This window comes from Octopus bimaculoides, chromosome 2 (assembly GCF_046866305.1).
Source record: "Octopus bimaculoides isolate indiv1 chromosome 2, ASM4686630v1, whole genome shotgun sequence".
Lineage (NCBI taxonomy): Eukaryota > Metazoa > Mollusca > Cephalopoda > Octopoda > Octopodidae > Octopus > Octopus bimaculoides.
The window spans coordinates 108,844,552-108,859,880 of NC_142929.1; the positions used below are offsets into that span (position 1 = coordinate 108,844,552).

Genomic DNA, 15,329 nt, shown 5'->3' on the forward strand with positions numbered 1-15,329 from the left:
GGTCATGGCTGGAATGTCTTTGATAATAGATATTCTCAGTTAGCTAAATAACTACTACAAATATAAACATTTTCATTTGACACTGAGAGCTTGCTTATGTGAGTCAAGCCCAAAATCTACTTTGCTAAATTCACTCAGGAGAAAATATCTACTAATGTCATCATACTGAAAGAATCAGGACTCAAATGTCATCTGAGGAATCAGGTCATGAGCAGAAATTAACCTGCTGTTGAACCTTGCACAGTACTGATGAGCAATTACTAAAAAATTAAAAATAAGCATAGCTCAGAGTAAGCAACATCAAGGAGTAAAATATAAACTCAGTCAATTGACAACATAATCTGGTGGACATTGCTAAACTGTCCTTCCACACAGCACAGTGGTGCAACAAGAGATTAGCTGTTGTGCTGTAAATACAAGCATAGTATACATACATCGAGTGACAGGTGAAAACTAACTCTGCTTAAGGACCCAAATGCAGTTCCATGTTCTTCATTGTCGTAGCTGTAGTAGGAAGGTAAAAGAGTTCAGTGGCTGGCTACTCTTTTTCCATTGATAGTTCCCTTTCTTCCTCACAGAAAAAATATTGGTTGTTTTAAATCAGAAGTTCACAAACTGGGGAGGGTGTACTTCAGGGTTACACAAGAGAAATTGTAGCATGTGATTTGTAAAAAAAAAGTAGACTTTTGAAGTAAATATAATTTGCATGACTAGAAATATGTAGAAGGTCTTTTACTGTTACCATCCTCTTATTGTGTGAGCAAGGCTTTTCATCAATGGATGCTAAATGATGATGATGCTGATTATGTTTATAATCAAAAACCAGTTTCATGCAAGACTATCAGTTGAGGATTACATGCAAGACTATCAGTTGAGGATTACATGCAAGTGTGCTTTTCTGAAACTATGCCTTGAACTGAGGTATTAGAAAAAGCCAAGCTATTCACCTGTGTAATTAAAAAGTGATAGAGTTCATGGATGGTTAATGAGTTGGATGTGGTGCCAAAGAAAGAGCAAGGACTCCTAAAAGAAGTTTTCAAAAGTAACTAGTAGCAATTTCTCTTGAAAATGGACAAAATGTCACATCATGGTTTTATCAAGTACCTGCAGAAAAAGGCTTTAGGCTCCAAGGATATTCATGCTGACATGGTTGCTACATTAGGGGACGATGCTCCAGCTTTATCAACAGTGCAAAAGTGAGCAGCTGAAGGGAGAGTCTTGAAGATGACCCAAAGTATGGATGCCCTGCAACTGCCACCACCGAGGAAAACATGGATCATATTCATCACATTGGATGGATGACAAACAACAGTTGAATTATAAATCAAATAACTGATGCTATCCCAGCATATTCCATGAGAGAGTTGAGAATAATCTACTCCATAAACTTGGCATAATGAAGGTTTTTGCTCAGTGGATATCACATCTTCTGACACCTGATCAAAAATGCACACCAGGCTGATCACATCATGGGAAAATCTGAGTTTCAGGTTGATCACTTTGAGCAAGAGACATAGAGACAATCCATGCAGTGAAGTATCTTAGTCAGCCTGTGATCTTTTCAGCTGACTCTGCAACCTTTTCAGCTGATCCTTGTATTATGTTGGTTTCCAACAAAGTGTCCTCTCTGAAATGTCTGGATTATTTTCTCTGCATGACAGACACACCTTGTTTTTTTGTTCTTTTTAGAAAGCTTCATTGACCCCAGAAGAAAGCTTATTTTTCTTAGCCCAGTTTGCCTGACGAGTTATGCCTCATGATTGAATGGTTATACCTCATGACTAAATAGTTTGTTAAATGAAATGGCTTTCAACTATGAAAATTGTGATTCTTTCAATATGCAAATATCTCACTTTATAAAATATCAATCCATTTGTACTGATACAAAGAACTTGATATGAAATAATATGTATTAGGGGTTGCTGAGAAGTTCCTGGCTTTAAGAGTATTATGAAAGGCCTGGTTTGGTTAGAGGCCCAACCTTCCAACTTCTTTTACAGGGTTTAGAAAAAAACTGAAGGACCACTGCAATAAGTGTGTGAATCTGAGAGGGGAATATGTTGAATAAAATCATAATTAACTGATCCTCCTGTATTTTCTTTTACCCAAGCCAGGAACTTTTCAGAACCCCCTCATATTTCATTGTTTGTTAACACGGAAGATATTTTTTACATAGTAGTATTCCATATATGTTTCTTTTTGTTCTATTTGTTTAATTGCATCTAAGTTAAGTATTTAGTGCTCGAAGATCATTTCTGTTGGGTTTTACTTTTACCTTAGTCCCACTGGAACTAGATCAAATCTGATAAGATACCAGTGCTTATTTTTACCTCAACAGATGTACAAATAGCATCCTAGCTCTACTATCAATGCTAATTCAGTTCACTAGATACTTTTCACTACAAAAGATAAAAGTACAATAAATAAAAATAAGATAGTAATAAAATTGGCTAAATTTCCAATAAAAAGGAACTAATAATTCCCCTTCTTTAGGAAATAGTTCGCCTCAAGCAAAAACCAATAGAATTAGAAGTCAGTTTTCAAACAGTATATGAAATTTATTCTTTACACACAGCTTTAAGCAATAGTATTTTGTTATTGACCATCCCACCTTTTTTGTATATCTAGAACTACATTATTCAATGTGGCCTTTTTTTTTTTTTAAGACAGAATGGTGTAATTTGAGGGAGATTTGGATGCAACATGTAGCAGATTGAGTGACCATATAGAGCTTTCCCTTTCTCTTTTTACTTTCAGCAGTAGAAAGAGGAGTAGTTGTAGGAGGATAGTGATATATGTGTTACATGCTTTTTTATCAACAGAACTTGTTACTGATATACAGTTTATCCTTACTGCTGCTACTGATGTTGTTGGTTTTTATTATTAATACCATATGTTAAGTCTGACAAGGAACAAAATACCAATATTTTTTCTTATCAATTGAAAATAATATTAAATTACATTTTTGTATTTCTTCCTTCTTTTCTTCTTCAGTTTTGTATATTTATCCTTAACTTTTATTTATTTATCTATTTTTTTTTTGCTCTATTAAATTTATTAGCTATTTCGCAGAAATAGTTTCAGAAACATTAAACCAGATTTTGTAGCCCTTGTTTGATGATTTTTATAATAGAAGTTTTTTTTTTTACAATTTGTGTTACTGATGTTGCAAAATATACTGGAAATTCTTATTGTTGTATTTTGAATGAAACAAAACAGGAGAGTGGGTGCAGACAGACAGACAGACAGAAGATAAAGTGAAACAGAACATATTCATTGGCCTGATGATTATGGATTAAATATTTTTATTCACTCTCACACTTATCTTTGAGCACTTTATTCTTAATAGCTGGACATAGCTTCTTTTGGAACTTGTCATGCCCTTATATATATATATATATATGATATAATTTCTTTTTTTGATTAAATTATTTGCTGTTTTAGTCACTTTTACTCATTAATAGATAACATCATAGCTAAGCTAAAGATGGTCATTGAGATATATCTAAACTACCTTCAAGGATTTAATCCATCATATCAGCCTTAGTATGCAGTGGAATCAAACTTGGGACCAAGTCATTGTGAAGTAAGCTTCCTAACCTCCTAATCACACAGCTATGCTACATTTTGATCTTAGCCAAAAGGTTGAGAAGCTATGCAGAGCTAGCTATGCTAGTTCTGCATTTATTTCTTTATATTCAATCAACATATTGTGAAAATGAAATGGCTGATTGGATGTGGGACATTTTCACAAATTTTGAGTTCAAATCCAATGCAGATATCTTTTATTGTTCTTTCTTTGGGCTGTATTTAACTCTGCATGTGTCCGTTCACTTATCTCTCTGGATTAAGTATTGGGTTATATGGTAATTTTCTTTCTTTCTTTCTTTTTTTTTTTTGGTGAGATAGCCTGACAATCTATGTAGGTGGAGTGGATTTTTCTCTCATCTGCTTAATACTAGAAAATCAGAGTTAAGGATGTCCATCAAAACACCAATAGAATGTAGGCTAGATTTTTAATGGACAATTAATCTGAAATTGAGTTTTGTTACTTTAGTCAATTCTGATTATATTCAAGCTGTGACCTTCCCATATTTTTATTAGCACAAGAACTTCTTTATGTAATGTATCCCTTTTATTTATTCAAGATATTACAGTGTGATTTAACGGAGATTTGGTTGCTATTCATAGCAGGTCAATCAGTCACAAACTCTTACACTCACACACATTGTGTCTAGAGGTGTAGATATGGCAGGCTAGAGTTTCGTCACAGATTTAGTGTGCCTCATCAGTCTCCAAGAAGTCTTCAATTAAAAAGTGTGGTATAGGAGAGCTTATTTCAGGTTTCATGGCATTAAATTGTGAAGACATCTCCTATTCTGTATAGCAGCTAGTATGTTGCAAGCTAGTACAACAATGATCTGCTATGCAATGCTCATATTGCCAGCATGGGTTATATGAGATGCCCTATGGCACTAGTAGTATTTACATGTCACTAGGTGGATTGAACAAGAGAAAACAATTTTTCACTAGTCATACAATGCATTACAATTGATGAGATATGAACTATTTACTCTTTGATTGGCTGACAGGTAACCTGGCAATTCTCAAAAGAATAATTAACAGGGATATTCTTCTTACAACCAAGGATACAATATAATTTCAATCAAGTCGTATCACTTAGTATCAGCAGTATCAATACATTATTTGATTAAGGAAATAATTAAACCCTGTAAACAAAGGACTCAAGTCTAGCAGCAGCAACAGAAACATCTGCAATAGAAATGCTAACAATATGAAGAATTTTGCTATGCTTCAATCAACAAAATGATCAGCTTAAATTATTGGAGATTAATTGATATATTTGTGTGCTTATTTACTAAGTTGTATATATTTCATAATGACACTGTATTCATTTATTACAGCATGCTGCTGAGTTTGAGAAGAAACAGAATGAAGCAGAAAACAAAAAATTATGGGGTGAAGTGATACAGTATGGTAATGTGATTCAGGTAGGATTTTCATTCAGTTTTTCCTTTTTCATTCTCCTTTGAAAATTAAACAGTATAAATGTCATGACAGCTTGATATGACTAATTGCATCATAGATTCAAGATGCTTTACAATTGTCTCAAGCCTAAGGTATCTTTCCTTTACCTTCAGTTGTCTTTAGTGAAAATAATTTGGTTGTAAATGCTTGATCAAGTATTCAGTCTTTTGATGTGCTACTTCCTAATCTGCACCATTTCCTAGACGGAACTATGGATTGTTAGAAGCTAGCAGAGCTATTTGAGCATTACACACAATGTCTTTCAGTGTTCTGACTCAGCTATGTTCTGAGTTTGAGTCCTGCTGAGGTCAGTTTTGCCTCTCAATCTTCTGGAGTCAATAAAATAAAGTATGAATAAAAGTATCAAGGTATAGCCCTCTCTCCCTCCAGCTTTCATATCTTCATGGTTTAGTTGGGTCAAGAGGATGTTTGCTTGACACTACACAGTCATCTAAAACAGGGGTGAAAGCATAGTGCATGCTGCTACTAAGTCATACTTGACTGTAAGTGACAGCTGAATTATTTTCAAAATAATTCTATCAATGAAGAAATGGAAACAAATTTAATTGATGTTATCATCATCATTGTTTTAGTGTCTGCTTTCTATGTTTGCGTGGGTCAGATGCAACTTGAGGTAGATTTTCCACAGTCGGATACTCTTCCTGTTGCCAACCTTCACTTGTTTCCAAGCAACATAATATTTTCATATGGCCAGTTATGTATTTCACAGAAAAATGATTTACATCCACCATGTGATATTGAGACATGGGTGCACACACACCAAATCCATTCATATGCTTTCGTTGGCCCAGGCCTATAGTAGAAGTCATTTACCCAAGGTGCTGTATAGTGGGACTGAGCTTGAGACTACATGGTTGGGAAGCAAGCTTCTTAACCATACAGATTTGCCTGCACCTAGTTTAATTTATAGCAGCCTTACCCATGTAAGCAGAGAAAGAAATAGATATAAAAAGAGCAAATGAAAAATGAAATATTTATATTTTACCTAAAAAAAGACAAAATAAAATACAAGATAATTAAAAGATTGAACGAATGATTAAATTAAATTTATAAAACTTGTTCATTTTAGCAAATATTATTGAGGAGTTTGCAAATACGTTTTTAACTTGGCTGGTTGAATAAAATTTGTTAATAAATATTCACTGATTCCTTGTTGCTTTTGATACCTGCCCACCAACCTTTCCTATTATACTCTTGCCCCTGCCACTCTCTCACTCATTTTGGCCCTTTCTCATATCCCCCTCTTAGGTCACATGAGCAAATGTACATACCCCAGACTACTAAATACTCCTTACATTTAGATTCTTATCAATTCCCTCTCAGCTGGCCATATCTGACCTTTTTGTTATTCAGTCTAGGCTGCTCATGCCTCAGACTGTTGAGTATTCTGAGTGCCACAAGAAAAAGCACCCACTACCCTCTATTTAGTGGTTGGCATTAGGAAGTGCATCCAGCCTCAAAAAATAAAACAAATGACATGTCTTTAAGACTCTTTAAAACTCTTAAAGACTTTAAGAGCAATAGCTTCCAGTAAGATCAGTAGTTTCCAATAAGAAATGATGGGCTGTGGTAACTCAGCCAACCCATGTCAGCATGGAAAACAGATATAAAAAAGATGTTGATCCATGTATATTCTATAAACTATATAGACACACTTGTTGTAAAACAAAAATTCATATTTCATTTTTGTATTTGGTTTTCAAAAGTCTTTATGTAAATTTGTGTGTTGAAGCAAATTTCATTGGGGAGAGTCATTCTCTTTTAGTGCCTTATTATTTAACACACTCACCAGTTCAATTTCCACTCATTTAGTTATTTGTCTTTTCTAAAATTTTTGTTGTGTCTTGCAACCTTTTCAATACTCGTTGACTCTGTTTGTTATCAGAGCTGCATTCTTTTTGCTTGTTTGCTTGTGTGCATCAGTGTGCATGTGTATGCATATGTATGTATATGTGTGTATGCATGTATGTGTATGAATATATATATATATATATGTATGCGTGTGTGTATGTATGTATGTATGCATGTATTCTGCATATCCATGTTTGTGTGTTCATGTTTGTGTTTATGTATGTGTGTATGTGTGTGTGCACCTCTGTTTCCTTGTGTGTGCATGTTTGAGTGTGTCTATGTGTATGGGTTTGTGTGACTATGCACGTGTGTTTGTTATATATGGATGTATGTCCTCATATGTGTCCTTGTGTGTGTGAAGTGTGTGTGTGCGCATATATATGATCATGTGTTTCAGTCTTCATTTGTGCGTGTGTTTATTACTTATGTAACTATCTATCTATTTATCTATGTTTACTTACATATCCATTTATTCACACACACACACACATATATATACACATATATATGTCTACATAACAGCCTATTAACAACTCTACCTGTGTATATCTAAACTATGGGTATTGGTGTGTGACTACCTTCTACATATATTTCCTATTTAGTACTGGGGATGTTTCATTTATGAGGACATACTCCTGTATTTGTCTGAATGCTGGGCCCTTCGGGTGCTTGGATAAAATGTGAATGTCAAGTTGACCCAGTGTGCCTTCATGTTGGTCATTGGCATGTTGGTAGAGAATGGAGAACTGTTTTTTGTCATCATATTGTCTCAAATGTTTATTTAGTCTCTCTGCAATGCTTCTAGATGTCTCACCTATGTATATCATGTTCTTGCCTTCACAAGCATCTGGTGAGTGTGTTAAATAATAAGGCACTAAAAGAGAATGACTCTCCTCAGACAATAAAAATTCCTTTTGTTTATTATACTGCAGATTTTCTATGCCTATGGCTGCCCGGAGGAACATGCCTACCAATGATTGTTTCCAGTGTATACAATCTTTTGTCAGTTACTCATACGGGACTGAAAATCATTAAAGTGTCAAATAAAACACCATGCAGTAAATGTTCCGTGTTTTGAGTTCAAATTCTGCTAAAGTCAACTTTTTCATTCTTTTCAAAGTTGATAAATAAAATACCAGATCAGGGCAAGTAGATGATAGAATTTTTAGTGTTGGACAAGATGCCTTGTGGTGTTTATTTCTTTGTGTTCTGAGTTCAAATACTGCCTAAGGATTCAAGCCACCTAATCATGGGAACCACATTTAATTACAAAAGCTGAAATGAGTAGCAGAAGATTGTTGAATTTGTTACTGTAGTCGAGTGATGGTGATTTCTACATAACAGTCACAATATGGTTGTAATTTACATGATGCATTACAATATAGAATTAGTAATTGTATCTATATCAAAGCATAATTCTTCAGATCCACATATAACTATTCACACTTATTGCTTTCCTTTCTTGATGTCTAGTGGATATTGCTGGAAGGCATTGGAAGCAATAGCAGAAGATTGAAATTTCTGGAAGAAGAAGAGATAAAATATTTGGTTGCAGAAGATATTTTGGAAAGCTGAGACATCATCTCATAGTTAGCCAAGTGAAAGCTATTGAAAATCTATATAATGTTTGCCAGTTGTATCAGTTTCTGTTCATGTAATTTATTAAGTCCTTTAGTGCATTAAGCAAAGTTCTCTCTGTTGCAAGCATTTCTTCTCAGTCCACATTTTTCTCCCTTGATTAATTTATCAAAACAATGTGGTAATGTAGCAACCACAAGATCTTCCAGTCTTCACAGGATAAGTCTGGGGAAGCTACTGCTATTTAATGATATTATAATAAAGTCAATGTGAACTGAGGCTTTCTTTTGAAAAAGATGGATCATTTACATTCTGGTCTTTGATTAGTACAATTTCCTTCAGGAAGCTGCAAACTGGAATGCAGAAGAGATCTCTGATGGACTTGTAATTTTAAGTGAACAAATGCAGTTTCTACTAAAGTATGGTAGAGAACATTAAGGTATCCTGACTATTGGCTATTTGGTAGAGAAGAATTGATGGTGTGGAAATGCAGCCTAGTGGTAGTATTAGAGACATTGGAACCCTTCATTCACTTGCTTTCTCCTTGGCAGCCAAATACTTGGAAAGTCCATAATGTAATAGGTGATATTGATTTTATATGACAAGAATGAGACTATACATACAGTTGTTAGAATGTACATGTGTGTTTGTGTGTGTGTGTGTGTGTGTGTGTGTGAAACAGGCTACAAAAGCAAAATCAAGCCATTGAAATGTTTCTTTTAGTATTTTATATTCATGAGTTCTTATGATTGAATAGTGATGAATGATCTGAAAGTTTATGATAGAATACATGATGTATATTATGGCATGTGTGGTGTGTGCTATGTGAGCCAACATGTAAACATTTATTTAACACTTTATGATAGCATTCAAAATGAACAGACTATAAATTTGCTTCTGTTAATTATTCATTAATTATTTTGTATGTTTATTCCATTTTGTATTTTAATAAAATGTAAGCTGTGATTAAAAGTTAATAGAGTCATAACTGAAAATTTTTTTTTAATTATTCTTTCCTTGGTTTATTTTTATGTGTTACGTACATTATGTCTGAATGGAAAGTACAAAGCTGTGTTACTGTCATCAAATTAATCAACGTGGTAAAATCATAGATAACTGAATACAATTTTAAAATTTCCTTTCTCAAGAATGTTTTTCCCTAATTCAGATATACAAAAGATTTCTAAATATATAATGCTTCTGTTGCATTAGGATGATTTTATCCCAGGCAAAACATGAAACTACATCTGAGGATGAGGTTCCAGGCTGGAAGTGCAAGGTTTTGGAGGAATATACATTTACCCCTGAGCCACCACTACTCACAATTCTGCTCTGGCCCAGGTTGGTAGTGCCTATCAAGAGCTTTATTTATGAGTCAGATTGCAGAAGATACCTGTATCACTAAGGCATACTGGAGTCAGAGACGGGTTAGTCTCTAGACGTGTCAAATAAGTGTACTGGCATGGCTTATGAATTATTCCCCTTGACTAAGGATTAAATAAGCCCTGCACTTCAAAGGTAAAGTTGGAAAAGCAGGAGACTAGCATAGTAAGCTGTAAATAAACCAACAGAAGACAATGGGAACCACTGCTGTATCTTTTGCAAGAAAAATAATGAATTATCAGATTCTAGCATGGAGATCTATTATTGTTGATACCTTGTAGACATGATGCATAAAGAATAAAGAAGCTTGGAAGAATTATAAATTTTGTTAAAGTGAAAGCAAAAATAGCTAACTTATTCAAGGTAACTCCTATTTATAGATGTATGTGCATACATTTACTTGTAATAAAGCATATATGCTCTGCAAGATTCACTATAATTAGCCTTAGCAAGGTATTTTACACCAAAAATTGGGGCAGTGGCACAAGTCTATAGAGTGAAAGAATAGACCTCTGATATATGCATTGTTGAAAGGTTTCTTCTTGATATTGTTCATGAGTTGTCTGTGTTTTGGTATTGACTGAAATTGCTTGTCATGCCTCTACTGCAGGATGATTGTCAGATGTTATGCATATCTTACTTGATGTGTTTTAGGCTGTAGTAGATGATACATGTATGAAAGATTGTTAGAGAGAGTGAAGGGTGTTATTATTTCCGCCAAAATTGGGGTAGGTATGTTATTTATGTAAAGCCTAATGCATGAGCAAGAGAGAGAGAGGGGGGGATGTAGCTGAAGCTTCAACACACCAAAGTTGATAGAATGAAGGTCAATCACACACTGCTCATTGTCAGACACTCTTAAGGTCTGATATAACTGGAAACTTCTTTTATATCTTCAACCTTTTATGGTTACTGCATAACCATGCACATCAAGGGGTTCTACATCAGCTAACTGTTAAAAATTTTCCTTCTTACTGCTTTGTTTGGGTTGACGTAAGCTTCATATTATCTGGATAAACAATGTCTATTATAAATAGTTTACATTGTTTTTTTTCTTTTACCTTTCGCTGAATCTGATCTTTTATTTCTATATCTTAATCTTCTCTCATCTTAACTCATTGTTGAACTGTATGAAAACTGAGTCTCAGGCTTATATTGAATTTCTTTTATTTCCCACTATTTTAAGAGCATTCTCTCTTAAATTTATTCTACATTTTATATTACTCTTTTCCATAAATATCATCCAATAACTCATGAGTTCCTTTAATTCAAGTGCGAAATGAAATGTGTGATATTAAGTTTAAAGATTACACGCTTTGTGTCATTCAATTACAAAGATTAAAATTTGCTTAATATTCCAGTGTTTAGATTGAGGTGAGACATTAATTTAATATGTCAAGAATCAATCTGGATTTCAAAATTGATTCTTGTTTGTTCTTAAAATTATGTGTCATTTCTATATTGTAAAAGAAGTTGATTTTAATTTTAAAATATTGAAGTTGTATTTTACATTTGTATCTAACATTTGAGATATTCAAATTTTGAATTTTTTTTTTCTTTTAGCTTCTACATTTGAAGAGCAATAAATATCTAACTGTGAATAAACGGTTACCTGCTTTGCTGGAGAAAAACGCCATGCGTGTGACTTTAGACAGTGCTGGAAATGAAGGATCTTGGTTCTACATTGTTGCTTACTATAAACTACGAACACCTGGTGACAGTGTAAGTCAAAGAGAATTTTAAATATTTAAAGTATTTTTAGGAGCGTTTTATAATTGCAAATAATATAGAAAGTTGCTTTGTAAGTCATATATAATTCTTATTTTAAAAACCTACCTTTTCATTCTCTCATTGCTTTGATTACACAGGTGTAAATATTCATACATTTTCAAAATGATTAGAGTAGTGTTTTTATAGCTTCTCTGCATTTTACTATAAAATGGTTTATTTTTTATTCTTACTATGTTGTTTTGAAACAGTGGTGTTTTTATTTATAAAAGTTCTTAATTTTATGTATACATATATGTGTGTGTATACATATATATATATATGTATGTATATATATATATTTATACATCCATTTGTTGTTTACACCACTTGTCTTTGTCTGTTGTTTTTTTCGTAAATTCTCCCATATATATATATATATATATATATATATATATATATTTTTAGGGACAAAATCCAAAATTACAGGTAAAAAACTCAATTAAAATCAATTTATAAAAAATTAAAATTAAATTGAGCCTTATAGATAAAGTATATATAAAATATATATAGTTTTAGGGAAAATAACCAATTTTCAAGAACTCATCGATGAAAATCCACTATCACATATAGAAAAATTAATAATTAAAAGCACAATAAATGAGTATAATATAAAGTAAAGTAAATATCATAAGATAAATATAATAAAAAGATTACACGTGTTTCATAACCAATTTTCAAATAGAAAAGAAATTTAAATCGATTAAAATCAATTGAAATTATCGAAAATAAGTTCTATTCAAAAATATAGCTACTCGTCAGATCGTAAGTAGAACAATAATTAGATATATATCTCAACCAACAATAAGTACCAAATGAATTAATATGAAATACTTATTATATAAAGATAGAAAAATTATTTAAAAAATATCATAATATCAAAATAATAACCATTCAATAATCATCCCTTCATCCATAATAATAACATGTATATTATATACAAAAAACATCTTACCTAAATTATCATTGTTTTAAATTATCATTGTTTTAAATTATCATTGTTTTAAATATAAGTTGAACGAAGTTTAAGTTTAAAATAATAATGAAGATAAAATTAGTACATATTTAACCGGTGTAATAGTTAAAGCTATACTATTTAAAGCTAAAGACGTTTATTTAATTATGATTAAAGATCAATTGAATAATAGAAAAATACAAGATTATTTATTTCTACGAACGTAATAATAAAAAATATGAATGAAAAAATTATGAATGGAAAAAATTATGAATGAAAAAATTAGGAAAGAAAAAATTATTAAGAATAAAAGGTTAAACTTTATATATATATACAAAGTTTTGATTTTAAAAAAACTTTAACGATATTATAAACTATAAAGATTAATAATTAATCAAATAATATTAATCAAAAATAATCGAAAATATATCAACACTATTCCAATCGAAGTTCTAATATTATGTTGAAATGAAACTATAACTTCTAAATAATATAGTGTTAAATAAGTTATCTATTAAAATAATCTATAAAGAACCAACTGAATAGTATAAAAACAAGAATACATATTATTTTCAAATAGTAGAAAATCTTTAGCAAAGTGAAAACAGTACTTATCCAAATTTTTCCGTAATTCATTGTATATATATATAAAGTTTAACCTTTTATTCTTAATAATTTTTTCTTTCCTAATTTTTTCATTCATAATTTTTTCCATTCATAATTTTTTCATTCATATTTTTTATTATTACGTTCGTAGAAATAAATAATCTTGTATTTTTCTATTATTCAATTGATCTTTAATCATAATTAAATAAACGTCTTTAGCTTTAAATAGTATAGCTTTAACTATTACACCGGTTAAATATGTACTAATTTTATCTTCATTATTATTTTAAACTTAAACTTCGTTCAACTTGTATTTAAAACAATGATAATTTAAAACAATGATAATTTAGGTAAGATGTTTTTTGTATATAATATACATGTTATTATTATGGATGAAGGGATGATTATTGAATGGTTATTATTTTGATATTATGATATTTTTTAAATAATTTTTCTATCTTTATATAATAAGTATTTCATATTAATTCATTTGGTACTTATTGTTGGTTGAGATATATATCTAATTATTGTTCTACTTACGATCTGACGAGTAGCTATATTTTTGAATAGAACTTATTTTCGATAATTTCAATTGATTTTAATCGATTTAAATTTCTTTTCTATTTGAAAATTGGTTATGAAATACGTGTAATCTTTTTATTATATTTATCTTATGATATTTACTTTACTTTATATTATACTCATTTATTGTGCTTTTAATTATTAATTTTTCTATATGTGATAGTGGATTTTCATCGATGAGTTCTTGAAAATTGGTTATTTTCCCTAAAACTATATATATATATATATATGTATATATATACATATACATATATATGTGTGTATATACATATATGTGTATATACATATATATATATATATATATACATATATATTTATTTATATATATATATATACATATATATATATATATATGTGTGTGTGTGTGTGTGTGTGTGTGTGTGTGTGTATATATACATATATATTTATTTATATATATATATATATATATGTGTGTGTGTGTGTGTATATGCATGTATATGTGCATATATATATATATATATATATAGTCAAATTGAAAAACTAAAAAACAAGAGGATGTGCACATGGAACGTATTAGTTAGATGCTCAGTAAAAAGAGAGTTTTTGATTTATATATATATATATATATATATATATATATATATATGATAGTGCATGTATATATGTATGCATATATCTGCATACATGTATGTATATATATGTGTATGTATACATACATATATATGTATGTATGTCTGTATGCATGTATGCCTAAGTATATCTCTGTCATCATGTCCAACACAAGCTATCGATGATAAAGATGATGTGATGATAGCCGCATTTTATTTTAAAATTTGCTTAAAATTTGTTTTCATCAAAATCATTAAGCAAGATTCTTACTTCTTTTTGTTATGAAATTTCATTTGTATTGAGGGATCTTCTGTATCCCATATTCTGAAAGCTAACCATATCCTCAGAGTAAATTAGATTGGGAGCTTAAATAGATTGTGAATGATTTTCAAACAGTTTTGACAAACTTAGCTATTACTTTCTGAGAACAAAGTACCCTAGCAAAAATCATTTGAAACATTTCATCCACTAACAAAATGGGCATTCACTGCAAAACTTAGTAATCTTTGGTAATTATTAACAACTTTTGGTCACATTTTAATGTTGTTTATTACTATATTTTCTCCAATGTATTTATAGAAACATCTGAAATGCATTTGTAAAATATTCAAAAATGCAAGTTATATTGATTAACTGAAAAGCAAAGCTTGAAGTTTGACCCTACATTAATTATGTGAGGTACTTAATATGCCTGGTTACTTTTAGACTATTTCATCATTAAAATTAAAGACCAGCTGCATCCTAAATGAACTAACATAATTCATTAGATATTCAGTAAACACTTGACAGATAATATGGTTCTTAAATAAGCTTAGAAATATTTTAATCATAAATGTGATAATGTAGGTAATTGTTATTTGCTTTTGCAAATTACAATTGACTTTGGCAAAGTCAGAGGAAGATGCAAATAATGGTCACACATTAATGGTATTGACACAGAAACTATCTGATGTTTGGAGTGATGTTG

The 15,329-nt window shown here is 31.0% G+C and overlaps 1 protein-coding gene across 12 annotated transcripts in view; it reads left to right on the plus strand.

Annotated features, from left to right (window-relative positions):
* LOC106882671 (inositol 1,4,5-trisphosphate-gated calcium channel ITPR1) overlaps positions 1–15,329 on the plus strand; it is a 312,035-nt gene that overhangs the window by 114,121 nt on the left and 182,585 nt on the right. For all 12 annotated transcript variants that reach the window (XM_089347463.1, XM_089347470.1, XM_089347460.1 and 9 more), the window contains exons 4-5: positions 4,926–5,012; positions 11,446–11,604. In XM_089347463.1, coding sequence (XP_089203589.1) covers positions 4,926–5,012; positions 11,446–11,604 — 246 coding nt within the window. The remainder of the gene's footprint in view (positions 1–4,925; positions 5,013–11,445; positions 11,605–15,329) is intronic.